General features: G+C 47.4%; 1 protein-coding gene across 1 annotated transcript in view; it reads right to left on the bottom strand.

Moving 5' to 3' along the window:
• Positions 1-12,497, bottom strand: part of LOC140720200 (uncharacterized) — a 70,747-nt gene extending 58,250 nt beyond the window's left edge. Inside the window, exon 1 of the mRNA XM_073035086.1 lies at positions 12,390-12,497. Coding sequence (XP_072891187.1) covers positions 12,390-12,497 — 108 coding nt within the window. The remainder of the gene's footprint in view (positions 1-12,389) is intronic.
• Positions 12,498-14,686: the final 2,189 nt, after the last annotated feature.

The raw sequence follows: 14,686 nt of genomic DNA, 5'->3' as shown, positions 1-14,686 counted from the left end.
TAAGTATTGTATGTAATTAGTTTTGCTACAACGAGTGTATGGGACATTGGAAAAAAAGTTGAATTTCCCCATGGGGATGAATAAAGTATCTATCTATCTATCTATCTATCTACAAAACTCTGGTTATGCTACATCTGGAGTATTGGATACATTTTGATCACCCCACTATAAGAAGAATTTTGAGGTTTTGGGGAGGGTGCTGAAGAGATTTTCCAGGATGCTGCCTGGTTCAGATCACATGTTTTATCCCGCGAGTCCGGATAAACTTGATTTGATTCTTCTGGAGCGATGGACGCTGAGGAGAGATTCGATGGAGGTTTATACGATTATGACAGGCATAAATAGAGTGGACCAAATGTATCCATTTCCCAGGGGACATGCATTGCAAGTGAGTGGGGATACGTTCATGGATAATGTGAAGGGTAGCGCGTATTTGGAGATTCGCACAGATTCGGGAATGTCAGAAGAACCTGGGCGCTGAAGAGTATCAAAATTGCACAATTTATGCATACGTTAATAATTAATATACTTTAAACTTTGAACTTTGCCATGTGCTGGACGATGGAGGAGGCCATTTTGGAAGACTGTACTTCCAGCCCTCCATTTTGAGATCACTTTGAATTGATTCTTGTTCTGGGATAATATGATCTGGATTTGGGTAGCACCTGATAAGGATGTGTGCGCTCTTGCGGATGCTTTTTGATTCGGATTGTGGGTAGATATGGGGTGCGCATGGATATATAGGTGTCGGCCTGTTTGGGGGGTGTCGGAGGATGAGAGGTTTAGAACAGTAATGAAGCTTCTCCAACTCTCTTGGTTGTTGGCTGAAACCAGTTTCAGTGTGGGTCCTGGCGGTGGTCACAACTTCCATTATCGTGTCAGTCGCTTCCACTCGGTTCACCAGTGAGCTATGCAAGTCCCTGGTGGAGACAGAGGAATACCAGCGCACACGGATGTTGGAGTGTTCTTCATTGCCGTTTCTGTGACTGTTCTGTTTGGCCAGCCCGGGTTGTTAGCCCTGAGCGAAACTCTCAACTAATATTTAGTTGGAAAGCTATTGGAAGTTATTCTAAGGAACCGGATATATACGTACTTAGAGAGCGAGTGCCTGATTAGGGACAGTCAATATAGCTTTGTGCGTGATGCATCCATGTCTAATCAATCTTACAGAGTCTTCAGAGGTGCTTACTAAGAAATCTGATGGAAGAAAGTCAGTGGATGTGGTCTACAGGTAATTTAGCAAGGCCATTGCCGAGGTGCCGTTTCGGACTTGGTTCAGAAGGTTGAGTCGCTGGGCATTCGGAATGAGGTAGTGAATTGGAGGAGGCAGAGTGTGGAAACAGTCGGTTGCCTCTCTGACTGGAAGCCTGTGACTAGTGGAGTGGCGCAGGGATGTTGTTGTTTGTCATCCATATCAGCAATCTGAATGTTAATGTGAAGAACCGGATCAAATCTGTGGATGTCATCCAGATTGTGTTGTATTGTAGACAATCAGAAAGGCTATCAAAGTTTGCCGGGGGATTTGGACCAGATGGAAAAATGGGCTGAAACATTTCGGATGAATTTTAATGCAGACCTGTGTGAGATGTTACACTTTGCGTGGACAAATCAGGTGATCAGTCGAGCATCGGGGAATGCGGTAGAAGAGAGAGATCTAGGAATACAGATTCATAATGACTTGAACGTGGCTTCACAGGTAGATAGGTTCGTACAGAGAGCTTTTGGCACATCGGCATTCAGAAATGAAAGTATTGCGTACAGAAGACGGTATGGTATGTTGAAACTTTATAAGATGCTGGCGAGGCCGCATTCGTGTAGCTTTTCTTACAAACCTACAGGGAAAATATGAATCTGATTGAAAGAGTGCATAGAGAATTTACCGGAATGTTGCTGGGAATTGAGCAACTGAGTTGTAGGGAAAGGTTGAATAGGTTAGGAAGTTATTCCCTGGAGTTTAGGAAAATGATGGGAGATTTCAGACAGATGTGCAGTCATTTTTAACTTGTTTGGATGTGTTACACGCACAACCTCTCAAATTGTGTTGTGGTGCCATAAGGTTTCGAATTTACTGGCTGAAATGGGACAATGACGCTTACGGATGCGGTGGTTCAAGTTGATGTGAACATACTGGATTGATTTGAGGGGCAAACACATGACCATCCTGTTAAATGTGTGTAAACATCACAGGGAGAGAGGGTTTAGTATTGGGTGGATATGTTCTTCTCTCGCTCGGGATATGTGTTTGCTGGATGATGCAATAAGTTCCACTGTAGCGTTCCCGGTAACGCCACCCTGTTATTTTTTTTCAATGACTTTAGTTGACTTAATAAATTCCAAGGATTCTGTTATGACTGGGAGTCTTTTGGGTGATCAGTATTTTAAAGAAAATTATTATGATAGGATAGAACATTTTTGCAGGTGTTTCTAAAAATAATTTTACTGGGAACGTTGGTGTGGCTATTTTTGTGCCTGAATTGCAGAGAACGATAAAGAAACGACGTACTAGCCATTTTCCAGTTTGTACATCAGAATATGTTGCCGTCATTTTAGGCTTAAAGTGGGTGGGTGAAACTTGTCCTTGCAAAGTTGTAATTTGATCAGATTCCTTTTCGGTGTTGATGAGTCTTTAAGATGGTCATTCCGGCAGTCGGTAGGGTTTACTGTTGGAAGCTCAGCCAACATAATTGCATATGCGATGTGCTGGATTAACAGATCGGTTTCCTTTGGGTCCCTGCACAGAGACATGTTGCCAGCAATCAATGGGCTGATTGTTCTGCTACAAAAGCTGTGTTTGTCTGTACGCAGATGTGGGGGTGCACGCGGATTAGGGAGCAGCATTGGATTTGCGGGTTTCCCTCCGATTTGGTGGTGAAGGCTGATTTACGGGTGCATACAGATTTGAGGGTGTGCACGGATTTGAGGGTGGGCATGGATTTTGAGGTGTCGGCAGATGTGGACGTTCTAAATGAACCCCTAATGCGTTGGAAGTCAACTGCAGCAATGGTAGTATCACTGATGTCGAATTTTCCATCTGTAATTTTAAGAAATCTTTTCTTAATGCAGGTCAGATGTCGGCAGGAAAGAATGATGTGTGTTGCTGTATGATCAGTCACATGCCCTGACAACACTCTTGTGATAATATTTCAATGTATGTTTTAATTGTATTTGGAAGTTAGGGCATCTTCCTTTCTGATGGAATCTGGCAGTTGTAGTGCCGACTCTGAAACCTGGGAGCTCCCCGTCTGATTCTTCTGGTCAGAGACAAAATCGTTCATAAATCATTGATGTAAACTCATGGAACTGCTGGTGATAGAGCGTTTGGATTATATTCTGGAAGAGAGGTGATACAGCGTTGTATCAGTGTGCATTTCGGAAGTGTAGAAAACATCCGATTCAGTTTTATGTTTGGAGGATGAGAATAGGAAAGTACTGTTAAATAAAGATGTTGTAATAACAGTATGTTTTGATATTGAAAAGGCAGATGATATGTTCTGGAATGAAGGACTTTTGATTAAATTACGGAAATTAGGAGTGAAGGCGAGATTGTATGTTTTTCAGACTTATTTATTTCGGCAGTCGATGAAGGTGAGGGTGGGAAACTCATATTCGAACCCTACATGGCAGTATTGCACTCCTTTAATATTATGATTAATGATATTCTGTCTGAGATAGGTACTGGGGTGGGTAAATCACAGTATGTAGATGATGCAGCTTTATAGATTAACGGTAAGAAAATCTATTTTGCTGCATTTAGGTTGTAATTAGCAGTTAATCGGTTGGAACATCAGGTAAATCGCTCCGGATTGAAGACGTCAGTAGCTCATACACACATCGGATGAACAGACCTGCACTTGATTTGGATTCTATGCTCAGACTCTTGAAGCCGCGTCTGTGGCAAGATCTCCGGTATTGGGAAATGAACCTGGTCAGGCGTCAGACCTCTCGGTGGGAGAGGATTTTGGAGGTAGCGACTACAACTCTATCTCCTCCACCATGGCGTCTGGAGAGGGATAGGAGCAGACAATTCGGGAAAACATTTCACTGGGGTAAGGGGAAATACGATGCCATTGGGCAGGAACGTGGAAACATAAATTGGGAGCAGATGTTCTCAGGTAAATGCACTGCAGAAATATGGCAAATGTTCCGGGAATATTTGTATGGCATTCTGCATAGGTCTGTTCCATTGAGGCGAGGAAAGGGTGGCAGGGTAAAAGAACTATGCTGTACAAAGGATGTAGAAAATCCCGTTATGAAGAAAAGCTAACAAAAGTTTCAAGAAAATTGGTACTATTGTAGCTCTAGAAAATGACAAGAGCGAGCAGGAGCCATGAGAAGGCCTTGGCGAGCGGGATTAAGGAAAACCACAAGGCTTTCTACAATAATGATGATGAGCCGTGTGAGAATAGGACCAATAGGGTACAATTGTGGAAACATGTGCATGGAGCGGAAGGAGGTAGCGGATGTATTTAATGAATACTTTGCTTCAGTATTCACCAGTGAATAGGACCTGATTGGACTGAAAGGCTTGAGTGTATAGTCATTAAGAAAGAGGATGTTCTGGAGCTTTTGAAAGTTAGATAGTTCGCCGGGACCGAATGAAATGCACCCTTGACTACTGAGGGGAGGGAAGGGATTGATGCTGGAGTGGTGATAGGTAGGTCAAATAGAGAGAAGTAGTTGCACCCAAGGTCACGGCACCGGAAACTGAGTGACGGTCAGGAAGGAGAGTGCAGCGCACCCCCGTGGCCATCCCCCTGAACAACAGGTATATCACTTTACACACCGGTGGGCTGGGGAAATGACCTCACAAAGGAAAGTCACACCAGCGCACCCCCGTGGCCATCCCCCTGAACAACAGGTATATCACTTTACACACCGGTGGGCTGGGGAAATGACCTCACAAAGGAAAGTCACAACAGCGCATCTCTGTGGCCATCCCCTGAACAACAGGTATATCACTTTACACAGCGGTGGGCTGGGGGAATGACCTCACAAAGGAAAGTCACAGCTGTTGGGTCTCTGGCGCTTGGTATGGCTCTGAGACTTAGATGGGAACGGGGTAGAGTAACAAGGTTCTGCAAAGGAAGTTCAGGAAGTGAGGTGCAAAGTAAAGAGACAGCTCATACTGGGCTGTGATCTCAGGACTGCCATCTGTGCCAGGAATAGGAAGGATAAACTGTTTAACACGTGGCGAAGGAGTTGGTGCCAGAGGGAGGGCATTAAATATTTGGATCGGTTGAGCCCACAGGGATTGCAGTGTGCACAGAGTGTGAGTGTGTTGGTGGAGAGAGGACATCGTTGATGGAGGGTGAATGAGCACACAAACACATGCATTGGAGTGTGAGGGAGAGGAGTCAGGAGGGAAAAGGGGAATGAGGAGGATGGAGTTAGGGTTCCATTACAAAGCCCCAGAGTCACAAAACCATCCTCCTCTGGAATCGGTCCCATTCACTACCCCTGGATGGGGGTGAGCATTGAGTTGCCTTGCCAACGAGAAAATTAATCTTTCTTCTGCTCCTGGTTAACACACTTCTTTAATACATTTACGTTGATCTTGAACATTGAAACGTACTGTTTGTAAAACATGTACTGATGTGAAATGGTCTCAGTGAAGGTCCGAGAGTTTAAAACGAACCGGTGTTCAGCCCCACTGTTCGGTGCCGGACAAGATTCCCCATCGGAGTCTGTCCCATCTCTCTGTGCTTGACACGTCTCACTCTAAAGTTTCCTATTTCTGTCCCTGTCCCAGTGTCTGTTATTTTCCTTCTCAACCCCGTTCCCTGTCTTCTCCCCATGACCTTCGACGCCTTTAGGAATCCAGTACTGGTCAGTCTCTGATTATGTAAACACTGTGATCCGGCCTCTGAGCGGTCCATGGCAATGAATTCCACAGCTCCCTCATGTCTCCCTCCCTGGAGTGAAGTTGCTGGAGTTTCAGCAGGTGGGATGACTGAGTGAATCTCTGTGCTCTCTCAGGACAGGAGTGTGGCCTCTACTTATTGTGAACTCGCTGGAGCCTCTCGGGGTGGGTTAACTGAATGAAACTCTCCCCACTCTCTGAACAGGTGTACAACTGCTTCCGTTGCGTGAACTGTCTGACGTTTCAGTTGCTTAGGTAACTGAATGAATCTTTTTCCCACACTAGGAGCAGGAGAAGGACTTCTCCCTAGTGTGAACGCACTGGTGTTTCTGCAAATCGGATGTCTGGATGAGTCTTTTGCAAACAAGGATCAGGTGAACAGCCTGTGTGAGTCTGCTCTCTGGTATTTTGTCTCACCTTTACAATCTGAGACTGAGTCGGGAAAAGATACCGGTGCTGTGGAAGACTTCCTGCTTGGTTCCTTTGCTCAATAAGGCGACTCCATCTGAACTTAATGACGACAGACTAATTGCCCTCACATCTCATGTGATGATGGTGATGGAGAGGCTGGTCCTGACTTACCCTGGACGCTCTGGAGTTTGCCTACCAATCTCATGAGGGTGTGGATACATAATCTACCTGTTGCAGCGAGCTCACTCCCACTGCCATTGTGAGAATCGCTTTTTTAATATTTCGCTAGTGCCTTCAATACAATCCAGTCACGTCTTCAGTGCAACAACCTGCAAAGGATGGGCGTAGACAAACTCACTAACTCCTGGATTACTGTCTTCCTGACAGACAGACCCCAGTTTGCACACCCGGTGGTTCTCTGCCGGAAGTGGTGATGAGTGGTACTGGAGACCCACAAAGAACTGTCCTGTCCACGTTTCTGTTCACACTGTTATCTCACCTCCCCCCACAGTCTTACTACCTCCCTTCCTTTCCAGTCCTGAAGAAGGGTCTCGGTCTGAAACGCCGACTGTTCTCTCCTCTCCATAGTTGCTGCCGGCCCCTCTGATTTTCCTCCAGCATTTCCGCATCTGCAGATTTTCTCCTGTTTGTTCACATGCGCATGCGCGGAGGTCGGAGGACATCCCGAATATCGCGCATGCGCTCAGTAGACGAGAGGCACACAAGGACCAGCCGCAGGTAGGAGGGTATCCGGGCGGGAATCAATCTCCGGCGTCTGAAACGCGTTTGAAGGGTTATTACTGTGAGCTCCTGCCGCACTGGGTCCTGCATCCCAGGACAGCACCGGTCGGTTCCCTCTTTCTCAGCCCCACGATCCATACCAGGGTCCCGGGGTGTTCTCAGCTCATGAGCGCGCCATTTCTGCGGCGCATGCGCATCGCTGCCTGGCTGATAAGACAGGTTTCTCGTTCGCGGGGCCTTCTGGGTAAAGATGTAGCCATGGGTGACGCTGCCAGCGTTGTCCCGGTGCAGTCGGAGGAAATGTGAGCGAATTTATCTCCCAAACACTGCCGAGGCCCAGCTATATAAATGCAAGGATTAGTAACTCGGAACAAAAATATATTTCCGAGTTAATCTTGGATGAAAAGTCTACTTTCCAATCAGTAAAAATGTCAATTAGTGCTGTATGGCAAAAAAAATCCTTCCGTCAGATTTAGTTCTCTCTGGGTAAAGAAGGATATAAAACAGCTTTGTCCTCGATGCCAACTGAGTTATGGCTTTCACATCACAAAAGTGCCACACTCCAATGAGAATAACTACTTTCATGTCTTTGCCATTGCCATCAATGTGTTCATCACTGTCCATCAGCTGGGGGGAGGGAATACAAGGAATCAGAAAATCTCCAGGATCAGACATTTAGTAACAAGTGCTCTTTGCAGTGTTGTGGAACATGACCAGACTTGAAATAATACCAAAGAACAAACTGAGCCAAGTCACAGTTTGATCGAAGGCAAAAACAGACCATTCTCATACAGACAGGAATACAGTCAGAGAATTTGATGGTCACTCTGGATGCCTAATCCTTGCCTTGTTAGAAGGTGAGGAGTTCATACAGAAACAAAGAAATCTACATTACATTACACGCCCTTCGTCCCAGAATGTTGTGCAGATCATGCAATCTAACTGAGAAACTGCCTAGAAATTTCCTACCACTTCACCCTCTACTCATCCTAGCTCCATGTATCTATCCGAGAGTCTCTTGAAATACCCGACTGTATCCACCTCTCCCACCTTCGCAGTGTATTCCACACACTCACCACTCTGTGTGAAAAACTTACCTCTGACATCCCCCTCGTACCGACTTCCAAGCACCTTAAAACTATGCTCCCTCCTGTGAGCCATTACTGGTCAGGGATACTATTACAGCTGCAGAAAGGGTGGGTAATGTAGCAGGATCCTCTTTTGAGTCAGTATGGGTAGAAATCAGGAACAGGAAGGGAGCAGTTACTCTACTGGGGGTATTCTATAGGCCCCCTGGTAGCAGCCGAGATACCGAGGAACAGATTGGGAGGCAGATTTTGGAAAGGTGCAAAAATAACAGGGTTGTTATCATTGGTGACTTGAATTTCCCTAATATTGATTGGTACTTGATTAGTTCCAAGGGTTTAGATGGGGCAGAGTTTGTTAAGTGTGTCCAGGATGGATTCCTGTCACAGTATGTTGACAGGCCGACTAGGTGGAATGCCATACTAGATCTAGTATTAGGTAACGAACCGGGTCAGGTCACAGATCTGTCAGTGGGTGAGCATCTGGGAGACAGTGATCACCGCTCCCTGATCTTTAGCATTATCATGGAAAAAGATAGAATCAGAGAGGACAGGAAATCTTTTAATTGGGAAGGGCAAAATGTGAGGCTATAAGGCTAGAACTTGCGGTTGTGAACTGGGATGATGTTTTTTCAGGGAAATGTACTATGGACATGTGGTCGATGTTTAAGGATCTCTTGCAGGATGTTAGGGATAAATTTGTCCCGGTGAGGAAGATAAAGAATGGTAGGGTGAAGGAACCATGGGTGACAAGTGAAGTGGAAAATCTAGTCAGGTGGAAGAAGACAGTATACATGAGGTTTAGGAAGCAAGGATCAGATGAGTCTATTGAGGAATATAGGGTAGCAAGAAAGGAGCTTAAGTAGGGGCTGAGAAGAGCAAGAAGGGGGCATGAGAAAGCCTTGGCGAGTAGGGTAAAGGAAAACCCCAAGGCATTCTTCAATTATGTGAAGAACAAAAGGATGACAGGAGTGAAGGTAGGACCGATTAGAGATAAAAGTGGGAAGGTGTGCCTGGAGGCTGTGGAAGTGAGCGAGGTCCTCAATGAATACTTCTCTTCAGTATTCACCACTGAGAGGGAACTTGATGACGGTGAGGACAATATGAGTGAGGTTGATGTTCTGGAGCATGTTGATATTAAGGGAGAGGAGGTGTTGGAGTTGTTAAAATAAATTAGGACGGATAAGTCCCTGGGGCCTGACGGAATATTCCACAGGCTGCTCCACGAGGCGAGGGAAGAGATTGCTGAACCTCTGGCTATGATTTTTATGTCCTCGTTGTCCACGGGAATGGTACTGGTGGATTGGAGGGAGGCAAATGTTGTCCCCTTGTTCAAAAAAGGTAGTAGGGATAGTCCAGGTAATTACAGTCCAGTGAGCCGTACGTCTGTTGTGGGAAAGCTGTTGGAAAAGATTCTTAGAGATAGGCTCTGTGGGCATTTAGAGAATCATGGTCTGATCAGGGACAGTCAGCATGGCTTTGTGAATGGCAGATCATGTCTAACAAGCCTGATAAGAGTTCTTTGAGGAGGTGACCAGGCATATAGATGAGGGTAGTGCAGTGGATGTGATCTACATGGATTTTAGTAAGGCATTTGACAAGGTTCCACATGGTAGGCTTATTCAGAAAGTCAGAAGTCATGGGATTCAGGGAAGTTTGGCCAGGTGGATTGAGAATTGGCTTGCCTGTAGAAGGCAGAGGGTCATGGTGGAGGGAGTACATTCAGATTGGAGGGTTGTGACTAGTGGTGTCCCACAAGGATCTGTGCTGGGACCTCTACTTTTCGTGATTTTTCTTAACGACCTGGATGTAGGGGTAGAAGGGTGGGTTGGCAAGTTTGCAGACGACACAAAGGTTGGTGGTGTTGTAGACAGTGTAGAGGATTGTCAAATATTGCAGAGAGACATTGATAGGACGCAGAAGTGGGCTGAGAAGTGGCAGAAGGAGTTCAACCTGGAGAAATGTGAGGTGGTACACTTTGGAAGGACAATTTCCAAGGCAGAGTACAAAGTAAATGTCAGGATACTTGGTAGTGTGGAGGAGCAGAGAGATCTGGGGGTACATGTCCACAGATCCCTGAAAGTTGCCTCACAGGCAGATAGGGTAATTAAGAAAGCTTATGGGGTGTTAGCTTTCATAAGTCGAGGGATAGAGTTTAACAGACGCAATGTGGTGATGCAGCTCTCTTAAACTCTGGTTAGGCCACACTTGGAGTACTGTGTCCAGTTCTGGTTGCCTCAGTATAGGAAGGATGTGGAAGCATTGGAAAGGGTACAGAGGAGATTCTTTTCTTTGGAGAGAAGGAGGATGAGAGGAGACATGATAGAGGTGTACAAGATATTAAGAGGAATAGATAGAGTGGACAGCCAGCGCCTCTTCCCCAGGGCACCACTGCTCAGTACAAGAGGACATGGATTTAAGTTAAGGGGAGGGAAGTTCAAGGGGGATATTAGAGGAAGGTTTTTCGCTCAGAGAGTGGTTGGTGCGTGGAATGCACTGCCCGAGTCAGAGGCAGATACACTAGTGAAATTTAAGAGGCTACTAGACAGGTATATGGAGGAATTTAAGGTGGGGCGTTATATAGGAGGCAGGGTTTGAGGGTCAGCACAGCATTGTGGGCTGAGGGGCCTGTAATGTGCTGTACTATTCTATGTTCTATTTTCAGTCTTGGGAAAAAGCCTCTATCCCTCATCATCTTATTCACCTTTCTGAATTGCCAGAGAATTGATCGCAGTGAGATAGATAGATAGATAGATAGATAGATACTTTATTCATCCCCAAGGGGAAATTCAATGTTCCTCCAGTATGATATCACATAAACACAAGACAGACCAAGACTAACTGACCAAAAAAACCACATAATTATAACATACAGTTACAACAGTGCAAAGCAATACCATAATTTGATAAGAGCAGACCATGGGCACGGTAAAAAAAAGTCTCAAAGTCCCAGATAGCCCATCATCTCACGCAGATGGCAGAAGGAAGAAACCTCCAACGTGGCAAAACTTCCCGATGCAGCCTCTGGAAGCACCCGAGCACAGCCAACTGTGAGTCCGTCCGAAAACTTCCGACAACTTCGTGCCTCCGACCAGCCCTCCGACACCGAGCACCGAGCACCATCTCTGCCGAGTGCTTCAACCCCGGCTCCGGCCACCAAGCAACAGGCAAAGCCGAGGATTCGGGGCCTTCCTCTCTGGAGATCTCTCCGATCGCTCAGTAGCAGCGTCAGCAGCACAGGCATGTCAGAAGTTTCGCCAGATGTTCCTCCGTGCTTCACACATCCGTCTCAATCAAATCAGGATTGTGCACGGCCCCTACTTACAGATAACGGATATTCCTTACTGGAGTGGCTGCTGCGCCCTGCGTCGTCGCGCCGCCATCTTGATATCATTCTCCTTCTCAGCGTGGGAAGGGATTCACTCACAGCCTACCCACAGACTGGCCAGTGAGTTCACCGTGGGGAGAGGCCATTCACCTGCTCTGTGTGAGGGAGGGGAACTACTCAGTCATCCAGCCTGAAGATACATCAGCAAGTTCACACCACAGTGAGATGCTTCACCTGTTCTGCAAGCGGGACACCATTCATTCTGTCATTGATGCTGACGATACTGTACATGGGGTCCTGGTGAGAGCGGACAAGGAACACTGTGCACAGGTCTGATCTCCCTCCCCGAGTCCGCCTTCAGGATGCAGGGAATGAAGAGAAGGTTTCCCACATTGACTGATTGGGTGGGGCTGGCTGTGTCCTCGGAGATATTACACAGGCTGGGACTGTCTCAAAATTAGAGAAATAAGAGGTGGTCTGACTGAGACAGTCTCACAGGAATTTCATCACCCAGAGTGCAGTGAATTTTTGCAATTTTCTCCACAAGGTTTCTAAGTTCAAAAGGCAAATTTAGGGCCACAGTGGTGACGGAAACACTGCGGGAAAGTGGCGCTGAATGAAGGGCAGAGAAGGCACAAGGGGCCGAATGGCCACACCGATCATGTTTATTTCCTAAAGCACAAGTTTACCTGTGCAATACTTCCCTTTGGGCTTTAGCCTGTCAGATTGCACAGAAATGCGGTAAGAGTTCCGGAGATCCTTCGGCAGCCACTGCAGGGCATCTCCCGTCTCCCAGCAACAGGGGACGGGTCTGGGAGGCAGCTTCGGACAACCGGCTCCGATCCACGGCGGGGAAAGACCAGGCACCCTCCGTGTTGCTGAAACATCTCACGGAATCTCACCCAGTCTCCTCACCTCTGCCACCTGAAGGAATTAAGACCCCGGCCGGTGTTGCAGACTTTACCCGAAGTGCCGCTCCCGATCTCCGACTTCTCACCGGGTCCAGTCGCTTCCGGTTCCATTCTGAGCGCTCGGCGTCCCGCCCACTGACACGCTCCGCCAATGAGAGCATGTTTGTTCCAGCGCTGTTCTCTGATTGGCTGTGAGTCTGTCTGAGGACGGGCTGCTACTGGGAGCTGGAGATGTCAGTCACAGTTTGTTCTCAGAATCAAAGCAAGTTCCCCGAGGCTCAAAGTTCAAAGTAAATTTTATTATCGGAGTACAAGTAAATCACTGCATACAGCACCGAGATTCATTTTCCTGCGCACGTACTAAAAAGAATTCTGTAGAGTAGTAACTATAACAGCATCATGACAGATCAGCCAGAGTGCTGAAGGTAACAAACTGTGGAAATGCAAATACAGAGAAACAGGATAAATAACAAGAGCATGAAATAACCGCAGCGGCTGCTGATGGATCTCCGGAGCTCTCACCGCTCCCCTGTGTAATCCGACAGGCTGAAGGCCAAGGGAGAACAAGGCGCAAAGGTCAACTCGTGATTTAGAAAATAAGCAGCAGGCGCTGACGTGGCCATTCGGCCCCTCACTGATTCTGTTATTCACTCAGCATCACTATTTTCCTGCCGAGCCCCCAAATATGACCTCGGGTTTTGAGTCTGTGGCGCTTGGCTACACACTCCAGCCGGAGGAATCATCATTCCTGGCCCAGCCCTGCGAGACTGTGTCTGTCTCTTATTTCTCTCATTCTGAGACAGGCCCAGTGTGAGCATTCGTTGTGGGAGCATCTCAGTGCACCACTGCATCTGTCTCCTCTCTGCACAATATCCTCCATATCCCCAATCGCATGGTATGAACTAATTTAATAATCGTTTTAAATATTTACTGAACAATCGTGTCACCCCCCAGCCTGACTCTCTTTATACCTGGAGAAAAGTAAAAACGAGCTGCTGGTGTTACACAGCTCGTCAGGCAGCGTCTGTGGAGGAAATGGAAAATTGACATTTCGGGTTGAGACAGTCCAGATGTAGGATCTCGACCCGAAAAGTCGATTGTACATTTCTCTCCGCAGTTGCTGCCCGACCCACTCAGTTCCTCTGTCATCATGTTTCTTACTCGAGATTCCAGCAGGTGCAGTCTCTTGTGCCTCTTTTTTCAGAACTTGCCCCTTTCAGTCCTGCCTCAGGCTTTACCAGGCTTTTCTCTCCGGCTTCTTTTCTGTTATGCTCCTTCTTTAGCCCATCATGCCGATCGGAACACAGGCGGCCACCAGCAGCTCTCTGGGGGTTGATCGGCCCATCACGCCGATCGGGACACAGGCGGCCACCAGCAGCTCTCCGGGGGTTGATCGGCCCATCACGCCGATCGGGACACAGGCGGCCACCGGCAGCTCTCTGGGGGTTGATCGGCCCATCACGCCGATCGGGACACAGGCGGCCACCGGCAGCTCTCTGGGGGTTGATCGGCCCATCACTCCGATCGGGACACAGGCGGCCACCAGCAGCTCTCCGAGGGTTGATCAGCCCTGTGGCCTCTGCTTTCACCACACGACTTCAATCGTCTTCCAGGGATGGTCCTTCCGATCCCAGGGATGAGGCCTGTGGAGATTCAGTTCACGTTTCTGTCACACTGGGTTTTTGCACGATGGGTTTGCTAGCCCCATCCCCAACACTCCTCCTTTCGTAGCCGGGCTTAGGCAGTCCATGGCTGAGTTTTCATTCTGTTCAGACCTGCTTAATCTGTTTCTGATCCCTCCCTGATACAGATACCACAATTCCTTCGCACAGACGGCAACGTAATGTTCATTCCCTGAGACTGCAGCGCGCATAGTGGACAATCACGGTACTGCAGGGGATCAGCAGCTCCCCGAAAGTGAAAGCATTCTGAATCAGGAAGTGCCGGGAGTTGACATGGCTTCGAAAGGACAGGCCGAGAGTTGGACCGAGGAGGTAATTTGTCCCATCTGCCTGGATTTCTTCACCGATCCGGTTATTCTGGAGTGTGGACACAACTTCTGTCGCTCTTGTATCACACGGTGTTGGAAAAGGGAGCAGAGAAACTCCTGCCCGGAATGTAGAGCGGTGTTTGCTGACTGCACCCTCAGGGTGAATCGGGCCTTAGCAAATCTGGCTGAAAAAGCTCGAAATCTAAACCTGAATCCGAAAGGGAAGGCAAGAAAACTTCACTGCGAGGAACATGAGGAAGAACTGAAGCTGTTTTGTGAAACGGACAAGACACTGATCTGTCTGATCTGTAGAGACGCGCAGGAACACAGAGAGCACCGCTTCAAGCCGATTAAAGAAGC

Source organism: Hemitrygon akajei, unplaced genomic scaffold (assembly GCF_048418815.1).
Source record: "Hemitrygon akajei unplaced genomic scaffold, sHemAka1.3 Scf000038, whole genome shotgun sequence".
NCBI lineage: Eukaryota > Metazoa > Chordata > Chondrichthyes > Myliobatiformes > Dasyatidae > Hemitrygon > Hemitrygon akajei.
The sequence above is the reverse complement of the archived record's forward strand: the minus strand, read 5'-3'. Positions and strand labels throughout refer to the sequence as shown.